This window comes from Hyla sarda, chromosome 9, assembly GCF_029499605.1.
Source record: "Hyla sarda isolate aHylSar1 chromosome 9, aHylSar1.hap1, whole genome shotgun sequence".
Taxonomy (NCBI): domain Eukaryota; kingdom Metazoa; phylum Chordata; class Amphibia; order Anura; family Hylidae; genus Hyla; species Hyla sarda.
This window is the reverse complement of record NC_079197.1, coordinates 170,303,463-170,329,666: the sequence shown is the minus strand read 5'-3', so window position 1 is coordinate 170,329,666 and position 26,204 is coordinate 170,303,463. Positions and strand designations below refer to the sequence as shown.

Below are 26,204 nucleotides of genomic sequence, written 5' to 3'. Positions count from 1 at the left end.
ATTAACTGCACATTGGGGTGTTCATGGGAATGATCGACACCTCCTAATCCCACTGCCTGAACATGATTGGCACCTCCTAATCACACTGCCTGAACATGATTGGCACCTCCTAATCACACTGCCTGAACATGATTGGCACCTCCTAATCACACTGCCTGAACATGATCGACACCTCCTAATCACACTGCCTGAACATGATTGGCACCTCCTAATCACACTGCCTGAACATGATCAACACATCCTAATCACACTGCCTGAACATGATCGACACATCCTAATCACACTGCCTGAACATGATTGGCACCTCCTAATCACACTGCCTGAACATGATTGACACATCCTAATCACACTGCCTGAACATGATCGACACCTCCTAATCACACGTCCTGAACATGATTGACACCTCCTAATCACACGTCCTGAACATGATTGACACCTCCTAATCACACTGCCTGAACATGATTGGCACCTCCTAATCACACTGCCTGAACATGATTGGCACCTCCTAATCACACTGCCTGAACATGATCGACACCTCCTAATCACACTGCCTGAACATGATTGGCACCTCCTAATCACACTGCCTGAACATGATCGACACATCCTAATCACACTGCCTGAACATGATCGACACATCCTAATCACACTGCCTGAACATGATTGGCACCTCCTAATCACACTGCCTGAACATGATTGACACATCCTAATCACACTGCCTGAACATGATCGACACCTCCTAATCACACGTCCTGAACATGATTGACACCTCCTAATCACACGTCCTGAACATGATTGACACCTCCTAATCACACTGCCTGAACATGATCGACACCTCCTAATCACACTGCCTGAACATGATTGGCACCTCCTAATCACACTGCCTGAACATGATCGACACATCCTAATCACACTGCCTGAACATGATCGACACATCCTAATCACACTGCCTGAACATGATTGGCACCTCCTAATCACACTGCCTGAACATGATTGACACATCCTAATCACACTGCCTGAACATGATCGACACCTCCTAATAACACTGCCTGAACATGATTGGCACCTCCTAATCACACTGCCTGAACATGATTGACACCTCCTAATCACACTGCCTGAACATGAATGACACCTCCTAATCACACTGCCTGAGCATGATCGACACCTCACACTGCCTGAAAATGATTGACACCTCCTAATCACACTGCCTGAACATGATCGACACCTCCTAATCACACTACTGAACATGATCAACACCTCCTAATCACACTGCCTGAACATGATTGGCACCTCCCAATCACACCCCTGAACATGATCCACACCTCCTAATCACACTACTGAACATGATCGACACATCCTTATCACACTGCCTGAACATGATTGGCACCTCCTAATCACACTGCCTGAACATGATCGACACCTCCTAATCACACTGCCTGAACATGATCGACACCTCCTAATCACACTGCCTGAACATGATCGACACCTCCTAATCACACTGCCTGAACATGATTGACACATCCTAATCACACTCCTGAACATGATTGACGCATCCTAATCACACTCCTGAACATGATTGACACATCCTAATCACACTCCTGAACATGATTGACACATCCTAATCACACTCCTGAACATGATTGACACCTCCTAATCACACTCCTGAACATGATTGGCACCTCCTAATCACACTGCCTGAACATGATCGACACCTCCTAATCACACTGCCTGAACATGATTGACACCTCCTAATCACACTGCCTGAACATGATCAACACCTCCTAATCACACGTCCTGAACATGATTGACACCTCCTAATCACACTGCCTGAACATGATCGACACCTCCTAATCACACTGCCTGAACATGATTGGCACCTCCTAATCACACTGCCTGAACATGATTGACACCTCCTAATCACACTGCCTGAACATGAATGACACCTCCTAATCACACTGCCTGAGCATGATCGACACCTCACACTGCCTGAAAATGATTGACACCTCCTAATCACACTGCCTGAACATGATCGACACCTCCTAATCACACCCCTGAACATGATCGACACATCCTAATCACACTGCCTGAACATGATTGGCACCTCCTAATCACACTGCCTGAACATGATTGACACATCCTAATCACACTGCCTGAACATGATCGACACCTCCTAATCACACGTCCTGAACATGATTGACACTTCCTAATCACACGTCCTGAACATGATTGACACCTCCTAATCACACTGCCTGAACATGATCGACACCTCCTAATCACACTGCCCGAACATGATTGGCACCTCCTAATCACACTGCCTGAACATGATTGACACCTCCTAATCACACTGCCTGAACATGATTGACACCTACTAATCACACTGCCTGAGCATGATCGACACCTCACACTGCCTGAAAATGATTGACACCTCCTAATCACACTGCCTGAACATGATCGACACCTCCTAATCACACCCCTGAACATGATCGACACCTCCTAATCACACTACTGAACATGATCGACACCTCCTAATCACACTGCCTGAACATGATTGGCACCTCCCAATCACACCCCTGAACATGATCCACACCTCCTAATCACACTACTGAACATGATCGACACATCCTTATCACACTGCCTGAACATGATTGGCACCTCCTAATCACACTGCCTGAACATGATCCACACCTCCCAATCACACCCCTGAACATGATCGACACATCCTTATCACACTGCCTGAACATGAGTGGCACCTCCTAATCACACTGCCTGAACATGATCGACACCTCCTAATCACACTGCCTGAACATGATCGACACCTCCTAATCACACTGCCTGAACATGATCGACACCTCCTAATCACACTGCCTGAACATGATTGACACATCCTAATCACACTCCTGAACATGATTGACACCTCCTAATCACACTCCTGAACATGATCGACACCTCCTAATCACACTGCCTGAACATGATTGACACCTCCTAATCACACTGCCTGAACATGATCAACACCTCCTAATCACACTGCCTGAACATGAGCGACACCTCCTAATCACACTCCTGAACATGATTGACACCTCCTAATCACACTCCTGAACATGATTGACACCTCCTAATCACACTCCTGAACATGATTGACACCTCCTAATCACACTGCCTGAACATGATTGACACCTCCTAATCACACTGCCTGAACATGATTGACACATCCTAATCACACTCCTGAACATGATTGACACCTCCTAATCACACTCCTGAACATGATTGACACCTCCTAATCACACTGCCTGAACATGATTGGCACCTCCTAATCACACTGCCTGAACATGATTGGCACCTCCTAATCACACCCCCTGAATCTGATTGACACCTCCTAATCACACCCCTTGAATCTGATTGACACCTCCTAATCCATAGGAGTGGAGCATGCCGCCCGCTCCCCTGTTTAATAACTTCTGATCGCATCGGGTCTCAGAAGTTAGACCTGGTGCAATCAATCCCTCAGCCCCTGTACTACAACCCCCATCATGGAACAGAGTCTGTTCCATGATGGGGGTAGTAGTACAAACACTAATGTACCCTCCCCAGCCACCGGCAGACTCCCGCAGCCAGGGAACTACTACTCACATCATGGAAACAAGTCTGTTCCATGATGGGAGTAGTAGTAGTCCCGGCTATGGGAGTCTGTAGGCAGAGGTGTTAAAACGGACGTACATGAGGGATGTTATAACGGGTCTTAACGGATGAATATGCTCGTTATTTGGACAGACATCATTCATCCGTTAGCATCCGTTATTATACATCCATTTTTACACAGAAAACGGATCATTAATAACGGATGAATACTCATAGTGTGAAAGGAGCCTAAGAATGCCATGTGTTACGTGAGGATTTTGTTGCAGATTCTCCATGGATTTATATAGGGGTATATGTGTTATGGGGGCCCCTGTGTATTGTTATAAGGGTATATGTGTTATGGGGCCCCCTGTGTATTGTTATAGGGGTATATATATTATGGGGGCCCCTGTGTATTGTTATAAGGGTATATGTGTTATGGGGCCCCTGTGTATTGTTATAGGGGTATATGTGTTATGGGGCCCCCTGTGTATTGTTATAGGGGTATATGTGTTATGGGGGCCCCTGTGTATTGTTATAGGGGTATATATGTTATGGGGGCCCCTGTGTATTGTTATAAGGGTATATATATTATGGGGGCCCCTGTGTATTGTTATAAGGGTATATGTGTTATGGGGGCCCCTGTGTATTGTTATAAGGGTATATGTGTTATGGGGCCCCCTGTGTATTGTTATAGGGGTATATGTGTTATGGGGGCCCCTGTGTATTGTTATAGGGGTATATGTGTTATGGGGGCCCCTGTGTATTGTTATAGGGGTATATATGTTATGGGGGCCCCTGTGTATTGTTATAGGGGTATATGTGTTATGGGTGCCCCTGTGTATTGTTATAGGGGTATATATGTTATGGGGCCCCTGTGTATTGTTATAGGGGTATATGTGTTATGGGGGCCCCTGTGTATTGTTATAGTAGTGTATATATATATATATATATATATATATATATATATTATGGGGTCCCCTGTGCATTGTTATAGGGGTATATGTGTTATGGGGGCCCCTGTGTATTGTTATGGGGGTATATGTGTTATGGGGCCCCTGTGTATTGTTATAGGGGTATATATGTTATGGGGCCCCTGTGTATTGTTATAGGAGTATATATATATATATATATATATATATATATATATATATATATATTATGGGGGCCCCTGTGTATTGTTATAGGAGTATATATATATATATATATATATATATATATAATGGGGACCCCTGTGTATTGTTATAGGGGTATATATGTTATGGGGGCCCCTGTGTATTGTTATAGGGGTATATGTGTTATGGGGGCCCCTGTGTATTGTTATGGGGGTATATGTGTTATGGGGGCCCCTGTGTATTGTTATAGGGGTATATGTGTTATGGGGCCCCTGTGTATTGTTATAGGGGTATATATATTATGGGGTCCCCTGTGTATTGTTATAGGGGTATATATGTTATGGGGGCCCCTGTGTATTGTTATAGGGGTATATGTGTTATGGGGGCCCCTGTGTATTGTTATAGAGGTATATGTGTTATGGGGCCCCTGTGTATTGTTATAGGGGTATATATATTATGGGGTCCCCTGTGTATTGTTATAGGGGTATATGTGTTATGGGGGCCCCTGTGTATTGTTATAGGGGTATATATGTTATGGGGGCCCCTGTGTATTGTTATATGGGTATATGTGTTATGGGGGCCCCTGTGTATTGTTATGGGGGTATATGTGTTATGGGGGCCCCTGTGTATTGTTATAGGAGTATCTATGTTATGGGGCCCCTGTGTATTGTTATAGGGGCATATGTGTTATGGTGGCCCCTGTGTATTGTTATAGGGGTATATATGTTATGGGGTCCCCTGTGTATTGTTATAGGGGTATATGTGTTATGGGGCCCCTGTGTATTGTTATAGGGGTATATATATTATGGGGTCCCCTGTGTATTGTTATAGGGGTATATATGTTATGGGGGCCCCTGTGTATTGTTATAGGGGTATATGTGTTATGGGGGCCCCTGTGTATTGTTATAGGAGTATCTATGTTATGGGGCCCCTGTGTATTGTTATAGGGGTATATATGTTATGGGGGCCCCTGTGTATTGTTATAGGAGTATATATATATATTATGGGGTCCCCTGTGTATTGTTATAGGGGTATATGTGTTATGGGGCCCCTGTGTATTGTTATAGGGGTAAATATATTATGGGGTCCCCTGTGTATTGTTATAGGGGTATATGTGTTATGGGGCCCCTGTGTATTGTTATAGGGGTATATGTGTTATGGGGCCCCTGTGTATTGTTATAGGGGTATATGTGTTATGGGGGGCCCTGTGTATTGTTATAGGGGTATATGTATTATGGGGGGCCCTGTGTATTGTTATAGGGGTATATGTATTATGGGGGCCCCTGTGTATTGTTATAGGGGTATATGTGTTATGGGGTCCCCTGTGTATTGTTATAGGGGTATATATGTTATGGGGGCCCCTGTGTATTGTTATAGGGGTATATATGTTATGGGGGCCCCTGTGTATTGTTATAGGGGTATATGTGTTATGGTGGCCCCTGTGTATTGTTATAGGGGTATATATGTTATGGGGCCCCTGTGTATTGTTATGGGGGTATATGTGTTATGGGGGGCCCTGTGTATTGTTATAGGGGTATATGTATTATGGGGGGCCCTGTGTATTGTTATAGGGGTATATATATTATGGGGTCCCCTGTGTATTGTTATAGGGGTATATATATTATGGGGGGCCCTGTGTATTGTTATAGGGGTATATGTGTTATGGGGGCCCCTGTGTATTGTTATAGGGGTATATATATTATGGGGGGCCCCTGTGTATTGTTATAGGGGTATATATATTATGGGGGGCCCTGTGTATTGTTATAGGGGTATATATATTATGGGGGGCCCTGTGTATTGTTATAGGAGTATCTATGATATGGGGCCCCTGTGTATTGTTATAGGGGCATATGTGTTATGGTGGCCCCTGTGTATTGTTATAGGGGTATATATATTATGGGGTCCCCTGTGTATTGTTATAGGGGTATATATGTTATGGGGGCCCCTGTGTATTGTTATAGGGGTATATGTGTTATGAGGGCCCCTGTGTATTGTTATAGAGGTATATGTGTTATGGTGGCCCCTGTGTATTGTTATAGGGGTATATATGTTATGGGGGCCCCTGTGTATTGTTATAGGAGTATATATATATATTATGGGGTCCCCTGTGTATTGTTATAGGGGTATATGTGTTATGGGGCCCCTGTGTATTGTTATAGGGGTATATGTGTTATGGGGCCCCTGTGTATTGTTATAGGGGTATATGTGTTATGGGGGGCCCTGTGTATTGTTATAGGGGTATATGTATTATGGGGGGCCCTGTGTATTGTTATAGGGGTATATGTATTATGGGGGCCCCTGTGTATTGTTATAGGGGTATATGTGTTATGGGGGCCCCTGTGTATTGTTATAGGGGTATATATGTTATGGGGCCCCTGTGTATTGTTATGGGGGTATATGTGTTATGGGGGGCCCTGTGTATTGTTATAGGGGTATATGTATTATGGGGCCCCTGTGTATTGTTATAGGGGTATATATATTATGGGGGGCCCTGTGTATTGTTATAGGGGTATATATATTATGGGGTCCCCTGTGTATTGTTATAGGGGTATATATATTATGGGGGGGCCCTGTGTATTGTTATAGGGGTATATGTGTTATGGGGTCCCCTGTGTATTGTTATAGGGGTATATATATTATGGGGGGCCCCTGTGTATTGTTATAGGGGTATGTATATTATGGGGGGCCCTGTGTATTGTTATAGGGGTATATATATTATGGGGGGCCCTGTGTATTGTTATAGGGGTATATGTGTTATGGGGTCCCCTGTGTATTGTTATAGGGGTATATATATTATGGGGGGCCCTGTGTATTGTTATAGGGGTATATGTATTATGGGGGGCCCTGTGTATTGTTATAGGGGTATATGTGTTATGGGGGCCCCTGTGTATTGTTATAGGGGTATATATGTTATGGGGGCCCCTGTGTATTGTTATAGGGGTATATATATTATGGGGGGCCCTGTGTATTGTTATAGGGGTATATGTATTATGGGGGCCCCTGTGTATTGTTATAGGGGTATATGTATTATGGGGGCCCTGTGTATTGTTATAGGGGTATATGTGTTATGGGGGCCCCTGTGTATTGTTATAGGGGTATATATGTTATGGGGGCCCCTGTGTATTGTTATAGGGGTATATATATTATGGGGGGCCCTGTGTATTGTTATAGGGGTATATGTATTATGGGGGGCCCTGTTTATTGTTATAGGGGTATATATGTTATGGGGGCCCCTGTGTATTGTTATAGAGGTATATGTGTTATGGGGCCCCTGTGTATTGTTTTAGGGGTATATGTATTATGGGGGCCCTGTGTATTGTTATAGGGGTATATATATTATGGGGTCCCCTGTGTATTGTTATAGGGGTATATGTGTTATGGGGGCCCCTGTGTATTGTTATAGGGGTATATGTATTATGGGGGGCCCTGTGTATTGTTATAGGGGTATATGTATTATGGGGGGCCCTGTGTATTGTTATAGGGGTATATATGTTATGGGGCCCCTGTGTATTGTTATAGGGGTATATATATTATGGGGGGCCCTGTGTATTGTTATAGGGGTATATGTATTATGGGGGGCCCTGTGTATTGTTATAGGGGTATATATGTTATGGGGCCCCTGTGTATTGTTATAGGGGTATATATGTTATGGGGGCCCCTGTGTATTGTTATAGGAGTATATATATATATTATGGGGGCCCCTGTGTATTGTTATAGGGGTATATGTGTTATGGTGGCCCCTGTGTATTGTTATAGAGGTATATGTGTTATGGGGGGCCCCTGTGTATTGTTATAGGGGTATATGTATATATTATGGGGGCCCCTGTGTATTGTTATAGGGGTATATGTGTTATGGTGGCCCCTGTGTATTGTTATAGAGGTATACGTGTTATGGGGCCCCTGTGTATTGTTTTAGGGGTATATATGTTATGGGGCCCCTGTGTATTGTTATAGGGGTATATGTATTATGGGGGCCCTGTGTATTGTTATAGGGGTATATATATTATGGGGTCCCCTGTGTATTGTTATAGGGGTATATGTGTTATGGGGGCCCCTGTGTATTGTTATAGGGGTATATGTATTATGGGGGGCCCTGTGTATTGTTATAGGGGTATATATATTATGGGGTCCCCTGTGTATTGTTATAGGGGTATATATATTATGGGGGGCCCTGTGTATTGTTATAGGGGTATATGTGTTATGGGGTCCCCTGTGTATTGTTATAGGGGTATATATATTATGGGGGGCCCCTGTGTATTGTTATAGGGGTATGTATATTATGGGGGGCCCTGTGTATTGTTATAGGGGTATATATATTATGGGGGGCCCTGTGTATTGTTATAGGGGTATATGTGTTATGGGGTCCCCTGTGTATTGTTATAGGGGTATATATATTATGGGGGGCCCTGTGTATTGTTATAGGGGTATATGTATTATGGGGGGCCCTGTGTATTGTTATAGGGGTATATGTGTTATGGGGGCCCCTGTGTATTGTTATAGGGGTATATATGTTATGGGGGCCCCTGTGTATTGTTATAGGGGTATATATATTATGGGGGGCCCTGTGTATTGTTATAGGGGTATATGTATTATGGGGGGCCCTGTTTATTGTTATAGGGGTATATATGTTATGGGGGCCCCTGTGTATTGTTATAGGGGTATATGTGTTATGGTGGCCCCTGTGTATTGTTATAGAGGTATATGTGTTATGGGGCCCCTGTGTATTGTTTTAGGGGTATATATGTTATGGGGCCCCTGTGTATTGTTATAGGGGTATATGTATTATGGGGGCCCTGTGTATTGTTATAGGGGTATATATATTATGGGGTCCCCTGTGTATTGTTATAGGGGTATATGTGTTATGGGGGCCCCTGTGTATTGTTATAGGGGTATATGTATTATGGGGGGCCCTGTGTATTGTTATAGGGGTATATGTATTATGGGGGGCCCTGTGTATTGTTATAGGGGTATATATGTTATGGGGCCCCTGTGTATTGTTATAGGGGTATATGTGTTATGGGGGCCCCTGTGTATTGTTATAGGGGTATATATATTATGGGGGGCCCTGTGTATTGTTATAGGGGTATATGTATTATGGGGGGCCCTGTGTATTGTTATAGGGGTATATGTGTTATGGGGCCCCTGTGTATTGTTATAGGAGTATATATGTTATGGGGCCCCTGTGTATTGTTATAGGGGTATATGTATATATTATGGGGGCCCCTGTGTATTGTTATAGGGGTATATGTATATATTATGGGGGCCCCTGTGTATTGTTATAGGGGTATATGTATATATTATGGGGGCCCCTGTGTATTGTTATAGGGGTATATGTGTTATGGTGGCCCTGTGTATTGTTATAGGGGTATATGTGTAATGGGGGCCCCTGTGTATTTTTATATAGAACCTATGGAGCTGCTGGTAACACTGTGTGGAGTAAAAAATGAAAATATAAATAAAAAACTTCAGCGCTGGGTCCGGATATCGCAGTCACTTACCTCACTGCTAGATGCGTCTCTGCGGTACAGCCCGTGCGGCTTCTCTGCGGTACGGCCCGTGCGGCTTCTCTGCGGTACGGCCCGTGCGGCTTCTCTGCTGTACAGCCCGTGCGGCTTCTCTGCGGTACAGCCCGTGCGGCTTCTCTCCGGGTCTCTCCTCGTCTCTCCTCCCCTCTTGTACTGTCCGGGGCCGGGATCCGTGATTCCCCCGTCTATTCCGGGAATCGCTTAAATACCAGAAGAACGAAAGTGAAAGCGGAGACAATCCGGCGGCGGCGGCGGCCTCCCCTGTCTGTGTATGGGCTGAGCCCGGCCATATACACATCACTCCGCTCTGCCGCTGTTCACACCGCACGGATCACTCACACTCCTCTCGGTCGGGCACAATTGACGCATCCGGCCGCAGAGCTCAAGATTTAGACCTGAGTCCTCAGAAAGACGCAGCGGACACAGTGAGTACAGTGTGCACAGCGCCCATCCTCCTCCGCCGCCTTGTATTCTTTCCATTTTAGGAAATTTCTGCCTGATGCACTACACCTCCCAGCATGCCTCCTGTAGGAGTTCATGTCATTCACTTGTGCAGTTTTCTTTTATATTTATCTGTAAAAAAGAAAAAAAACAAACTATATACTGTACTGTATATCATGAGAATTCTATACACGTATAATTAATGCACGTTACATTAAAGCAGTGCTTTCCCAAACAGTGTGCCTCCAGCTGTTGCAAAACTACAACTCCCAGCATGCAGGCATGCTGGGAGTTGTAGTTTAGCAACAGCTGGAGGCACACTGCTTGGGGAAACACTGCTTTAAAGTTTAAATCTGTCTTTAACCCTTTCATTGTTTTTTTTTGTGTATTTTTTTCTTTTTCTGGTCTTTACCTTACAGGAACCGTTTGTTGCCGGGCAAGTTGTACTTTTTAACCCCTTAAGGACGCAGCTTTTTATTTGTCCATTGTTGTTTCCTCCTTGCATTCTAATTGCCATAATGCTTTACATTTTCCTCCCCCCAATTGTACTTGGTAATGACATCGCTCTTTTAACCACGGAATCTACGTGGAAACAAAAATATATATTTTGTGGGGCAAAATTGAGAAAAAAAGAACCAAAAAAAAACACCATTTTGTAACTTCTGTTTCTACGCAGTGCACTTTTTGATAAAAATGACAGGTTATCTTTACTCTGTAGGACCATATGATTACTTTGATACCCAACTTGCACAGTTTTTTTTATTTTACTACTGTAAAAAAATGATACCTTTTTGTGTGCTGAAAATTGTCCTTTTCTGACTCCGTCAACTCTTTTATTTTTCCGTATAGGGGATGTATGAGGGGGATTTTCCACGCTGTGGTCTGTATTTTTTATTGGTACCATTTATTGGTTTTTTGGTTTAATCACTTTTTTATCCATGTTTTTTTTTAGGTAGGCTAGATACGTGAAATACTAGGATTCTGGCATTGGGTATTTTTTATTTCTCTAATGGCGTTCACCATGTGGGATCAATAACGTTATATAATATAATCTGCGCATTTCTAAGTGTTGTGATACAATTCTATTGTTTTTTTTTGGGGGGGGGGGAGTTTTTTTTCTGTATGATAAAACAAAAAAATATATATATTCATTTTTTAAAACTTAGTATACCGGCAGATGACAAACCTGAGGTTTTCATTAGGCTCCTGGCTGCCAAGTTAACCTCAACCTGATGTCATGTGCTCCTGTGTATAGATATTGATGATACATAAAGTGTTATAGCACCCTCTGCTGTTACTTACTTGTTATGGCGCCCCCCTTCTATTACTTGTTATGGTGCCCCCCCTTCTATTACTTGTTATGGCACCCCCCTTCTATTACTTGTTATGGTGCCCCCCCTTCTATTACTTGTTATGGCGCTTCCCCTTCTATTACTTGTTATGGCGCCCCCTTCTATTACTTGTTATGGCGCCCCCTTCTATTACTTGTTATGGCGCCCCCTTCTGTTACTTGTTATGGCGCCCCCCTTCTATTACTTGTTATGGCGCCCCCCTTCTATTACTTGTTATGGCGCCCCCCTTCTATTACTTGTTATGGCGCCCCCCCTTCTATTACTTGTTATGGCGCTCCCTTCTATTACTTGTTATGGCGCCCCCTTCTATTACTTGTTATGGTGCCCCCTTCTATTACTTGTTATGGTGCCCCCTTCTATTACTTACTTGTTATGGTACCCTCCTACTGTGACACACTTGTTATGGCGCCCCCTTCTATTACTTGTTATGGCGCCCCCCTTCTATTACTTGTTATGGTGCCCCCCCTTCTATTACTTGTTATGGCGCTCCCTTCTATTACTTGTTATGGCGCCCCCTTCTATTACTTGTTATGGCGCCCCCCTTCTATTACTTGTTATGGCGCCCCCCTTCTATTACTTGTTATGGCGCCCCCTTCTATTACTTGTTATGGCGCCCCCCTTCTATTACTTGTTATGGCGCTCCCTTCTATTACTTGTTATGGCGCCCCCTTCTATTACTTGTTATGGCGCCCCCCCTTCTATTACTTGTTATGGCGCCCCCCTTCTATTACTTGTTATGGTGCCCCCCTTCTATTACTTGTTATGGCGCCCCCTTCTATTACTTGTTATGGCGCCCCCTTCTATTACTTGTTATGGCGCCCCCTTCTATTACTTGTTATGGCGCCCCCCTTCTATTACTTGTTATGGCGCCCCCCTTCTATTACTTGTTATGGTGCCCCCTTCTATTACTTGTTATGGCGCCCCCCCTTCTATTACTTGTTATGGCACCCCCCCTTCTATTACTTGTTATGGCGCCCCCCCTTCTATTACTTGTTATGGCGCCCCCCCTTCTATTGCTTGTTATGGCGCCCCCCTTCTATTACTTGTTATGGCGCCCCCTTCTATTACTTGTTATGGCGCCCCCTTCTATTACTTGTTATGGCGCCCCCTTCTATTACTTGTTATGGCGCCCCCCCTTCTATTACTTGTTATGGTGCCCCCTTCTATTACTTGTTATGGCGCCCCCTTCTATTACTTGTTATGGTGCCCCCTTCTATTACTTACTTGTTATGGTACCCTCCTACTGTGACACACTTGTTATGGCGCCCCCTTCTATTACTTGTTATGGCGCCCCCCTTCTATTACTTGTTATGGCGCCCCCCCTTCTATTACTTGTTATGGCGCCCCCCTTCTATTACTTGTTATAGCGCCCCCTTCTATTACTTGTTATGGCGCCCCCTTCTATTACTTGTTATGGTACACTCCTACTGTGACACACTTGTTATGGCGCCCCCTTCTATTACTTGTTATGGCGCCCCCTTCTATTACTTGTTATGGCGCCCCCTTCTATTACTTGTTATGGCGCCCCCTTCTATTACTTGTTATGGTACCCTCCTACTGTGACACACTTGTTATGGCGCCCCCTTCTATTACTTGTTATGGCGCCCCCTTCTATTACTTGTTATGGCGCCCCCCTTCTATTACTTGTTATGGCGCCCCCTTCTATTACTTGTTATGGCGCCCCCTTCTATTACTTGTTATGGCGCCCCCTTCTATTACTTGTTATGGCGCCCCCCCTTCTATTACTTGTTATGGTGCCCCCTTCTATTACTTGTTATGGCGCCCCCTTCTATTACTTGTTATGGTGCCCCCTTCTATTACTTACTTGTTATGGTACCCTCCTACTGTGACACACTTGTTATGGCGCCCCCTTCTATTACTTGTTATGGCGCCCCCCTTCTATTACTTGTTATGGCGCCCCCTTCTATTACTTGTTATGGCGCCCCCCCTTCTATTACTTGTTATGGCGCCCCCCTTCTATTACTTGTTATAGCGCCCCCTTCTATTACTTGTTATGGCGCCCCCTTCTATTACTTGTTATGGTACACTCCTACTGTGACACACTTGTTATGGCGCCCCCCTTCTATTACTTGTTATGGCGCCCCCCTTCTATTACTTGTTATAGCGCCCCCTTCTATTACTTGTTATGGCGCCCCCTTCTATTACTTGTTATGGTACACTCCTACTGTGACACACTTGTTATGGCGCCCCCTTCTATTACTTGTTATGGCGCCCCCTTCTATTACTTGTTATGGCGCCCCCTTCTATTACTTGTTATGGCGCCCCCTTCTATTACTTGTTATGGTACCCTCCTACTGTGACACACTTGTTATGGCGCCCCCTTCTATTACTTGTTATGGCGCCCCCCTTCTATTACTTGTTATGGTGCCCCCCCTTCTATTACTTGTTATGGCGCCCCCTTCTATTACTTGTTATGGCGCCCCCCTTCTATTACTTGTTATGGCGCCCCCCTTCTATTACTTGTTATGGCGCCCCCCTTCTATTACTTGTTATGGCGCCCCCCTTCTATTACTTGTTATGGCGCCCCCTTCTATTACTTGTTATGGTGCCCCCCTTCTATTACTTGTTATGGCGCCCCCCTTCTATTACTTGTTATGGCGCCCCCCTTCTATTACTTGTTATGGCGCCCCCTTCTATTACTTGTTATGGCGCCCCCTTCTATTACTTGTTATGGCGCCCCCCCTTCTATTACTTGTTATGGTGCCCCCTTCTATTACTTGTTATGGCGCCCCCTTCTATTACTTGTTATGGTGCCCCCTTCTATTACTTACTTGTTATGGTACCCTCCTACTGTGACACACTTGTTATGGCGCCCCCTTCTATTACTTGTTATGGCGCCCCCCTTCTATTACTTGTTATGGCGCCCCCTTCTATTACTTGTTATGGTGCCCCCCCTTCTATTACTTGTTATGGCGCCCCCCTTCTATTACTTGTTATAGCGCCCCCTTCTATTACTTGTTATGGCGCCCCCTTCTATTACTTGTTATGGTACACTCCTACTGTGACACACTTGTTATGGCGCCCCCCTTCTATTACTTGTTATGGCGCCCCCCTTCTATTACTTGTTATAGCGCCCCCTTCTATTACTTGTTATGGCGCCCCCTTCTATTACTTGTTATGGTACACTCCTACTGTGACACACTTGTTATGGCGCCCCCTTCTATTACTTGTTATGGCGCCCCCTTCTATTACTTGTTATGGCGCCCCCTTCTATTACTTGTTATGGCGCCCCCTTCTATTACTTGTTATGGTACCCTCCTACTGTGACACACTTGTTATGGCGCCCCCTTCTATTACTTGTTATGGCGCCCCCCTTCTATTACTTGTTATGGTGCCCCCCCTTCTATTACTTGTTATGGCGCCCCCTTCTATTACTTGTTATGGCGCCCCCCTTCTATTACTTGGTATGGCGCCCCCCTTCTATTACTTGTTATGGCGCCCCCCTTCTATTACTTGTTATGGCGCCCCCCTTCTATTACTTGTTATGGCGCCCCCCTTCTATTACTTGTTATGGCGCCCCCTTCTATTACTTGTTATGGTGACCCCCTTCTATTACTTGTTATGGTACCCTCCTACTGTGACACACTTGTTATGGCGCCCCCTTCTATTACTTGTTATGGCGCCCCCCTTCTATTACTTGTTATGGCGCCCCCCTTCTATTACTTGTTATGGCGCCCCCTTCTATTACTTGTTATGGCGCCCCCTTCTATTACTTGTTATGGCGCTCCCTTCTATTACTTGTTATGGTGCCCCCCCTTCTATTACTTGTTATGGTGCCCCCCTTCTATTACTTGTTATGGTGCCCCCCTTCTATTACTTGTTATGGTACCCTCCTGCTGTGACACACTTGTTATGGCGCCCCCTGCTGTAACATGCTTGTTATTGTTCTCCATACTGTTGAATAATTTGTATGGCGCCCCCTGCTGTAACATGCTTGTTATGGTTCTCCATACTGTTGAATAATTGGTAGGGTGCCCCCTTTTGTTACATGCTTGTTATGGTGCCCCCGTTATATTTGTTAGGGTGCCCCCCGTTATATTTGTTAGGGTGCCCCCCATTATACTTGTTTAGCCAGTGAGTAATGTCCGGTACTCACCTCCAATGCTAGACATCAGCGATCACACTGATGTCTAGTATTTAACCCTTTAGATGTTTTAGATGCCATGATCAATGCTGATCATGGCATCTAAAACATGGAAATACCATTGATAGGGGTTTGGGGGGCACTCATCAGACCCCCACAATGTGATTACGGAGCCCAATGAGTCAAGATGGCGCCCAAGGTCTCTTACTCACCTCTGTTCTGCTCTTTGAGGATCTTGTAGAGTCTGCCTCAGACAGAACAAAGATAACAGGTCGTTTTGAGAACTGCGTAGAAAAGAAAAAGTTTAAAAATTGTTTTATGTTTTCAATTTCGCCCCAATTTCTACAGCTTTGCTGTGTATTTGGTGGTAAAATAAGTGAGTCTGAGGCCGCCTACCACCTACCTTTATCACGGTACTTGACCGTTATCTGCTCCTTGACTCCTGTTTCCTCCGCAGCAGTTGGTTTGAGGAAGGTCTTAATTGACCGAAACGTCACTTTGATTATTGGATTGCCTGAATATAAACAAGTGGTGCGCTACGTTATTTTGTATATTTGGTGGTAAAATAAGTGATGTCATGACAGACTACAATTGGTTCCGCAAAAAGTAAGTCCTCATCTGTGTCTGTAGATGGAAAAGTAAAAAAGACTTGTGGCTATAATAAGACTGGCCTTGCCCCATTTCCTTATTTCTGTTTTTTTTAGCCCTCTCCTATCTGTTTGCAGCAGCCGGAGGTGGTCAGAAAATCCAAAAGCAGCCAAAGCGAAAAAGTTACACAATTTATAAAACTCCCATTGACTTTGATTGGAGTTGTGTAAATGGTGTAGCCCCGCGGGCTTATCTGTTTACATAACTCCCAATGTTACGTACGTCTTTGTGTAACCCCCATAAAAGTCAATGAGCGTTACGCAAATTGCATTACTTCCCTGCTTAGGAGTCTTTCGGCTTTCATAACCACCTGTTGGATGAAAAAGCCGGAAGTAAGGAAATGGACAACGGCTTAGAGGTTAAAAATATATAAGACATGGGTATTGTAAATAAAAAAAACTTTTTCCCATTAATCATAAAATTAAAAACAAACATAATTGGTATCATCAGATTTGTAAAAGTCGGAAAAAAAAAACATTAAAAAACATTATTTTACTTAAACAGTGAATGGGATTAAATAACAATGCCAACATTTAGTTTTGGAGGCCCTTTTCCCTCCAAAAAAGTAGAATAAAAAAGTATATAGACTTAACTGAACATATGACAGTATTCTACCCTGCGGCTGTCCTCCATTATATCTATGTATACTAACAAAATGGCTGCTGATTAAACTTAAAATGGCTGCTGATTAATCTTAAAATGGCTGCTGATTAAACTTAAAATGGCTGCTGATTAAACTTAAAATGGCTGCTGATGAATATTTATGAGGGGGATTTCTCGATCGTTGATCTTGTGACTCCACATAATCTGATCCTCCGGCCTGCAGACACGAGCCAAAACCTTATAGTCATTCGTGTCAAAGCGAAAGTTACTTTAAAAAAAACATCAGAAAGAGAAACTGGAAAATTATACAATACCCTGTGAGTCCATAAACGAAAATATCAAAGGTGACACTGACTATTCCTCAAAATTGGTGACAGGAGCTTTTTAACCCTTTAACCCCTTAAGGACTGAGCCCTTTTTCACCTTAAGGCCATTTTTTGCAAATCTGACCACTGTCACTTTAAACATTAATAACTCTGGAATGCTTTTAGTTATCATTCTGATTCCGAGATTGTTTTTTCGTGACATATTCTACTTTAACATAGTGGTAAATTTTTGTGGAAACTTGCATCCTTTCCTTGTGAAAAATCCCAAAATTTGATGAAAAATTTGAAAATTTTGCATTTTTCTAACTTTGAAGCTCTCTGCTTGTAAGGAAAATGGATATTCCAAATATTTTTTTTTATTCACATATACAATATGTCTACTTTATATTTGCATCATAAAATGTATGAGTTTTTACTTTTGGAGACACCAGAGGGCTTCAAAGTTCAGCAGCAATTTTCCAATTTTTCACAAAATTTTGAAACTCGCTTTTTTCAGGGACCAGTTCAGGTTTGAAGGGGATTTGAAGGGTCTTCATATTAGAAATACCCCATAAATTACCCCATTATAAAAACTGCACCCCCCAAAGTATTCAAAATGACATTCAGTCAGCGTTTTAACCCTTTATGGGTTTCACAGGAATAGCAGCAAAGTAAAGGAGAAAATTCACAATCTTAATTTTTTACACTCGCATGTTCTTGTAGACCCAATTTTTGAATTTTTGCAAGGGGTAAAAGGAGAAAATTTTTACTTGTATTTGAAACCCAATTTCTCTCGAGTAAGCACATACCTCATATGTCTATGTAAAGTGTTCGGCGGGCGCAGTAGAGGGCTCAGAAGGGAAGGAGCGACAAATGGTTTTTGGGGGGCATGTCACCTTTAGGAAGCCCCTATGGTGCCAGAACAGCAAAAAAAAACACATGGCATACCATTTTGGAAGCTAGACCCCTCGGGGAACATAACAAGGGGTAAAGTAAACCTTAATACCCCACAGGTGATTCACGACTTTTGCATATGTAAAAAAAAAAATAATAATTTTTACCTAAAATGCTTGGTTTCCCAAAAGTTTTACATTATTAAAAAGGGTAATAGCAGAAAATACCCCCCAAAATTTGAAGCCCAATTTCTCCCGATTCAGAAAACACCCCATATGGGGGTGAAAAGTGCTCTGCTGGCGCACTACAGGTCTCAGAAGAGAAGGAGTCACATTTGGCTTTTTTGAAGGAAATTTTGCTCTGGGGGCATGCCGCATTTAGGAAGCCCCTATGGTGCCAGGACAGCAAAAAAAAAAACACATGGCATACCATTTTGGAAACTAGACCCCTCGGGGAACGTAACAAGGGGTAATGTGAACCTTAATACCCCACAGGCATTTCACGACTATTGCATATGTAAAAAAAATGAAAAATTTTACCTAAAATGCTAGGTTTCCCAAAAAATTTACATTTTTACAAAGGGTTAAAGCAGAAAATACCCCCCAAAATTTGAAGCCCAATTTCTTAGAAAAAATGTGCCTCCAGCTGTTGCAAAACCATAAGTCCCAGCATGCCCAAAAGGGAATGCTGGGAGTTGTGGTGGTCTGCCTCCTGCTGCTGCATAACTACAGCTCCCAGCATGCCCTTTTTGCATGTTGGGAGCTGTTGCTAAGCAACAGCAGGAGGCTGTAACTCACCTCCTGCTGCTGCTCCATCGCAGGACAGTCCCTCGCCGCGGCCGTCGCTCCTGGGGCCCCGATCCCAACAGGGACGCCGGGGATCGGGGTCCCCAGCACCCGTGGTCTTCTGCCCGCACCTGCTCACGTCCTCCGGAAGAGGGGCGGAGCGGGTGTGGGAGTGACACCCGCAGCAGGCGCCCTGATTGGTCGGCCGGTAATCCGGCCGACGAATCAGGGCGATCGTGAGGTGGCACCAGTGCCACCTCACCCTTGCAGGCTCTGGCTGTTCGGGGCCGTTTAAATCAACTGGTGCCAGAAAGTTAAACAGATTTGTAAATTACTTCTATTAAAAAATCTTAATCCTTCCAGTACTTATTAGATGCTGAATACTACAGAGGAAATTATTTTCTTTTTGGAACTCAGAGCTCTCTGCTGACATTATGACCACAGTGCTCTCTGCTGACATCTCTGTCTATTTTAGGAACAGTCCAGAGCAGCATATGTTTGCTATGGGGATTTTCTCCTACTCTGGACAGTTCTTTTAATAGAAGTAATTTACAAATCTGTTTAACTTTCTGGCACCAGTTGATTTAAACAAAAAAACAAAAAAGAAGTTTTCCACCAATTGTAGGTCAGGGCTGGTGTCGAATTTGGGACAAATTGTGTAACAAGTCGCACATGATAAATTCATGACCACTGCAAAAAGTTAACCATACTATAGCATAGCTACACAATTTTAGAAAAGCATCTAAAGCTTAAAGGGGTACTCCGGTGGAAAACTTTTTTTTTTTTTAAATCAACTGGTGGCAGAAAGTTAAACAGATTTGTAAATTACTTCTATTAAAAAAATCTTAATCCTTCCAGAACTTATTAGCTGCTGAATACTACAGAGGAAATTCTTTTCTTTTTGGAACACAGAGCTCTCTGCCTACATCACAAGCTTAGTGCTCTCTGCTGACATCTCTGTCCATTTTAAGAACTGTCCAGAGTAGGAGAAAATCCCCATAGCAAACATATGCTGCTCCGGACAGTTCCTAAAATGGACAGAGATGTCAGCAGAGAGCACTGTGGCCATGATGTCAGCAGAGAGCTCTGTGTTCCAAAAAGAAAATAATTTCCTCTGTAGTATTCAGCAGCTAATAAGTACTGGAAGGATTAAGATTTTTTTCATAGAAATAATTTACAAAGCTGTTTAACTTTCTGGCACCAGTTGATTTTAAAAAAAAAAAAAAGAAGAAAAAAAAAAGTTTTCCACTGGAGTACCCCTTTAAGTGGCAATGAAAAATCTCTAAACAACAACTGCGACAAATCAACACCAAAAAAAACAGGATAAAACCAACAATAAATCCCCCTCATTGTATTGTCACCCGGCACCAGAGGTCTCCATCTCCTCCTCGCACGGCTCTGGTTGTACGTTCTATTATATTGTATTATTTCTGTGAAGTGCGGTGCTGGAGTTTACACATTTGATGGATATTCGGCCTATAACTTGTCTCCGTTTTCTTTTTAGGTTTCCGCTGACGGGTCCACGTTACTCTTCACGATGATTTCTTTATGTTTTCTGCCTCTTTTCTTCTTGCTGGACTCCTCACTATGTTACATAACATCCAGTCTTGTCCTCAGATCTCCTGTGGATCTCCTCAGTGCTGTGTGGTTGGTCTATGTTATTAAAGCTCCAATACTTACCCTCCTCTCCAGTCATCTGCCTCGTCCACAATGGATCCCCTCTGGTTTGCTCTATGTCCTGACCTTCTGCTTTGCTCCTCCTCTGTACCAGACCCTGAGGTTCTTCCTCACCTCTCAGCCTCCGGAGCTGCACTCTGTGTTCTCCAGCTCCCTCCTCTACCATCTGCCCCTTCTATTGTCCTGTCTAGTCTGGGATCTGATTTTACCTTCTACTAAGACAAAAGAAACGTCTGCAGAAGATGAAAAAGAACAATCGCGCAGGAAGAACTTCATTAGACTTGTCAAACTTTCCAAGCCCGATTGGATGTTCCTGTGTCCGGCATTTGTCTTCCTTACACTGGCTTTGATATGTTAGTATCAATTTATCTTTATATATATATATGTATTTCAGTGTTTCCCAACCAGGGTGCCTACAGTTGTTGCAAAACTACAACTCCCAGCATGCATGCTGGGAGTTGTAGTTTTGCAACAGCTGGAGGCACTCTGTTTGGGAAACACTGATGTATTATGTATGTATAAGTTTACATCACTGTTTGTTGGGAGATAGATAATGCTATAAAACTATATATATATATATATATATATATATATATATATATATATACGGGATGAGTATTTAACTCAGGGCGAGTTCACCACTAAGCACTCCGCGGGCATTCTGGGTAGGGGAATATGCAAATCAGCTCATTACATCACTTTTTCAGGCGATGTTCCCTGGTATCAGCTTAGCTCCAGTTACGGAATATAAAAAGCTAATCGGGATTAATGCCAAACCAGGAGAGAGAGTTCTGGTTTGGCATTAATCCCGATTAGCTTTTTATATTCCGTAACTGGAGCTAAGCTGATACCAGGGAACATCGCCTGAAAAGGTGATGTAATCAGCTGATTTGCATATTCCCCTATATATATATATATATATATATATATATATATACATATATATATATATATATATATATATATATAAAATAAAACTATATATATATATATATATATATATATATATAAAATAGAAAAAATATATATATGTACATATATATAAAATAAAACTATATATAACTCTCTGATGACACGTGTCTCGGGAACCGCCCAGTTTAGAAGCAAATCCCCATAGGACAACCTCTTCTAAACTGGGCGTTTCCCGAGACAGGTGTCATCAGAGAGCACTCACTATATATATATATATATATATATATATATATATATATATATATAAAAGGGGTTATCCAGGAAAAAACTTTTTTTTTTATATATCAACTGGCTCCAGAAAGTTAAACAGATTTGTAAATTACTATAAAAAAAATCTTAATCCTTTCAGTACTTATGAGCTTCTGAAGTTGAGTTGTTCTTTTCTGTCTAAGTGCTCTCTGAGGATACGTGTCTCGGGAACCGCCCAGTTTAGAAGCAAATCCCCATAGGACAACCTCTTCTAAACTGGGCGTTTCCCGAAACAGGTGTCATCAGAGAGCACTTAGACAGAAAAGAGCAACCTTAACTTCAGAAGCTCATAAGTACTGAAAGGATTAAGATTTTTTAATAGAAGTAATTTACAAATCTGTTTAACTTCCTGGAGCCAGTTGATATATAAAAAAAAATGTTTTCCTGGAATACCCCTTTAAGCACACATTGTTCTAAGAAAAATGGAGAAGGTTTGTGGGCGACTTATGTTGCTTTGGTCCCCTATTTTAAATTGGAGAAATAACCCTACATGGGGCTTCTCTTATTTCCCTTATCTTTAGACTGTGTGAAGAACTGTGTCTTCCTCGTATTTTAAAAAACCTTAGAAGGGAACAAGCGAAAAATGTGCTTATTCTTGAGTAGGAACTGCTAAAAGACTTTTTTTGCTATTGGGTTTAGTTTTTTAGGTCTTTTTAAGTCATCTATTGCCAGAAAGTTAAACAGATTTGTATATTACTTCTATTAATAAAAAATCTTAAACCTTAATACTTATTAGCAGCTGTATACTACAGAGGAAATTGTTATTCTTTTCAGTCTGTCCACAGTGCTCTCTGCTGACACCTCTGTCCGTGTCAGGAACTGTCCAGAGCAGGAGAAAATTCCCATAGCAAACCTATCCTGCTCTGGACAGTTCCTGACACGGACAGAGGTGTCAGTAGAGAGAGCGCTGTGGACAGACAGGAAAGAAATTCAAAAAGAAAAGAATGACAGCAGCTAATAAGTACTGGAAGGATTAAGATTGTTTTAATAGAAGTAATTTACAAATCTGTTTAACTCTCTGGCACCAGTTCATTTAAAAAAAAGGTTTCCACTGGAGTACCCCTTTAATACTGCACAATTACAATATTGTACCTATGTGACAATATACTGTACTTTTCAAAGAGGAAATAATAAAAGAAAATAATAAATCCCAGATATAGATTCCATCAATAGTTGATTATTATTCTTCTATAATTTAAAGGTGCCCAATTTTTTTTGTTTTTATATCACTTAGTAGCCCAGGGTGCCCCGATTCCAACTATGTTTTTACTTTTGCTATGCCCCCCGCGATACAGGGATTTTACTTTTTAGTTGACTATCTGTATCCTTTCACTGAATAGTCAGGGGGGCGGGAACTTTTTTTGCAAAATGAGGGTCAGGGGGTGTGATTAGGAGCTTCAAAATCACATCCTTGGAACATGATTCACGCCCCCTAATCTAGCATTCGCACCCCACTTTGCGATAAGGTTCATGCCCATCTAAATGAAAAGATAGCCAACCAAATAGCAAAAATTCCAATATCTTGGGAACCGAGAGAAAGTAAAACAATGCTATTAACCTGATCAGCTTTTATGAGGAGGTGAGCTCCAAAATATAAAGGTTCTTGTGTATGCCATGTGCATGATTTCCTAATGCTGCCTACATGTATCATTAATCTTCTGGCTGAGAGTGTGGTGTTTGATCACTGCACCTACTCATTAATCAGGTTGTTGGCGATGGAGTTTACACAACTGATTAGACTTATCAGGGTTGAGGTCAGTTCACATTGTGAGCAGTTTTGATGTATTTTCTTATTCGAAGTGTGTTTTTTTTTTAGATAAACATTGTGATTTGGCCTTTAATAACAACATGTGTTTTATGGAGACTAGACGCTTTACGCCGTAATGGGTTTTTACTGTTTTTCTTAGCTGTTTATCATGTTTTTGCATGTAACGTAAAAAACGTAAAAAAAAAAAAATTCTGCAAAAAAAGTGTGAACACCGCCTCAGGGAAGATGTTTATGACCCGATCTAGGCGCCAATGCACATTAGTTATTCCGACCCATTGAGTAGATTGGACGTTACGCCATTTCTTACGCTTGTATGAAAAAAATAATCAATACGTTTTTGGAAGGAAAATAAATGTTTTATTGTTTCCAGTTGAAATGTCGATTCCTTATTATACGGGGCGCATGATTGACATCTTATCCAACAAGTACAAGGAGACAGAGTTCCTGGCGGCTGTCATTTATATGGCAGTGTTAACTATCTCAAGGTGAGTAAGAGACGTGTATGGCGCTTATCACCTAGAATAAAACTAGTGTGCAGCGAAACTGAGTGTGAGGAACCACTCAATCTATCTATTTCTCCAGAGTAGGAGATACAGGGTCTGAATCTCATTTTAGTTATGGGCCAGTGTTCCCAACCAGCGTGCCTCCAGCTGTTGCAAATCTACAACTTCCAGCATACCTTTGGCTGTCCAGGCATGCTGGAAGTTGTAGATTTGCAACAGCTGGAGGCACACTGGTTGGGAAACACTGTTACAGGCAAATGTCTGTTTGTGTCCACCTTTTTTTTTTTTTCCTGTTAGGCTGGAGATCCCGAGAGGCGCCCCCCCCCCCCCCCCCCTGGCACTAGAATCGTGCAGCTTTCATTGCCGTCCCCATAGACATCGTCTATGGGGAAGGCAATGCAGTCCTCACGTTCCTAGCGCCGACTTGGGAGATTTTGTTTGTGTAAACCCAGCCTTAGGGCTCATTCACACTACGTATTTTCCAAGCGGAATTCCACTCCGGGGTTCCGCTGCGGAAAATACGGTGTAGCATCCTTCCATTGTCTTCAGTGAGATTCTGCTGCACCATTCACACTGTGGGATTTGAAGACCCCAAACTCCGCCGAAATAATGAACATGTTGATTCTTTTGGCGGAAACCGATCGGAAATACAGCGTCTCCATAGACATCAATGCATTTCCTAGCTTCGCTACAGATGCAATCTCTGCTTTTTTCAATTCTGAGCTTTAAAAAGCTGTGTATCATACCTTTCCCCTTGCTCACATTGTGTGAGCTCCTGGCAGGAGAAAGTGGGCGTTCCCCAGCAGGTGCAGCATCACTAAAGCCTGCAAGAGCTGTGGCTCGCCATGCCCTGCACACACTTCCTGAGTTTGGTCTCCTGCCAGGCCGGTTGGAGACCAAATTAACTGTTTGACTTGTGGCAGGGAACAGAACAGAGCCACCTAGTGGCCGCCTTTGCAATCACATTAAAAGCATATAAAGGTTGAGAATTTTAACGTAATGAAGGCTTACCTCTCATCTGTCACCACCCATAATGTTCTGAGCAGTTGTACCTTGTGTTTCTACTGCTGTAGGGTCACAGTGCTGCCTCCTGAGTGTAATCTTCCCTTCCTCTCTTTTTAGCTTATCAGCAGCAGCAGCTCTGTATGTAGTCTAACCTGTTCCTTGCTGTACTGCTGCTGTTTCTTTATATTGTCTTGTTGCACATAAATATATATGTAATTCACAGACTGAGGTGTGGGTAAACCTAAAGGTAATAATACACTTAATACTGGGGCGTATGTTCTTTTTTCAGCTCAGTCTCCACAGGCTGCAGAGGGGGATTTTTCATATTCTGCCTGTTTCGTCTCACGAGACGTTTGCGAGTTCTTCTCTTCCGTGCTTTTGTTAAACAGGACATCGCTTTCTTTGAAACTACTAAAACAGGTAAAGTACGATCCCATAATATGATTTTGAGTTTATTTGTATTGTTAAAGGGGTATTCCAGGCAAAACCTTTTTTTCTGTATATCAACTGGCTCCGGAAAGTAAAGTTAAACAGATTTGTAAATTACTTCTATTAAAAAATCTTAATCCTTCCAATAGTTATTAGCTTCTGACGTTTTCTGTCTAACTGCTCAATGATGATGTCACGTCCCCTGCACAGCTCCCG

The 26,204-nt window shown here is 42.8% G+C and overlaps 2 protein-coding genes across 5 annotated transcripts in view; one reads left to right on the top strand and one right to left on the bottom strand.

Moving 5' to 3' along the window:
• Window positions 1-10,357, bottom strand: part of TAP1 (transporter 1, ATP binding cassette subfamily B member) — a 38,696-nt gene extending 28,339 nt beyond the window's left edge. Inside the window, exon 1 of the mRNA XM_056538488.1 lies at window positions 10,226-10,357. The gene's annotated coding sequence lies outside the window, so the exon portion shown is untranslated. The remainder of the gene's footprint in view (window positions 1-10,225) is intronic.
• The window catches only part of TAP2 (transporter 2, ATP binding cassette subfamily B member), a 61,617-nt gene that overhangs the window by 13,981 nt on the left and 21,432 nt on the right, over window positions 1-26,204 (top strand). For 2 of the 4 annotated variants that reach the window (XM_056538490.1, XM_056538491.1), the window contains exons 3-5: window positions 20,890-21,415; window positions 24,422-24,536; window positions 25,849-25,979. In XM_056538490.1, coding sequence (XP_056394465.1) covers window positions 20,923-21,415; window positions 24,422-24,536; window positions 25,849-25,979 — 739 coding nt within the window. In that variant the 5' untranslated portion in view covers window positions 20,890-20,922. Of the gene's footprint in view, window positions 1-10,546; window positions 10,678-16,624; window positions 16,757-20,889; window positions 21,416-24,421; window positions 24,537-25,848; window positions 25,980-26,204 lie in introns of those variants that run through there. The other 2 variants (XM_056538489.1, XM_056538492.1) reach the window with 2 other exon arrangements.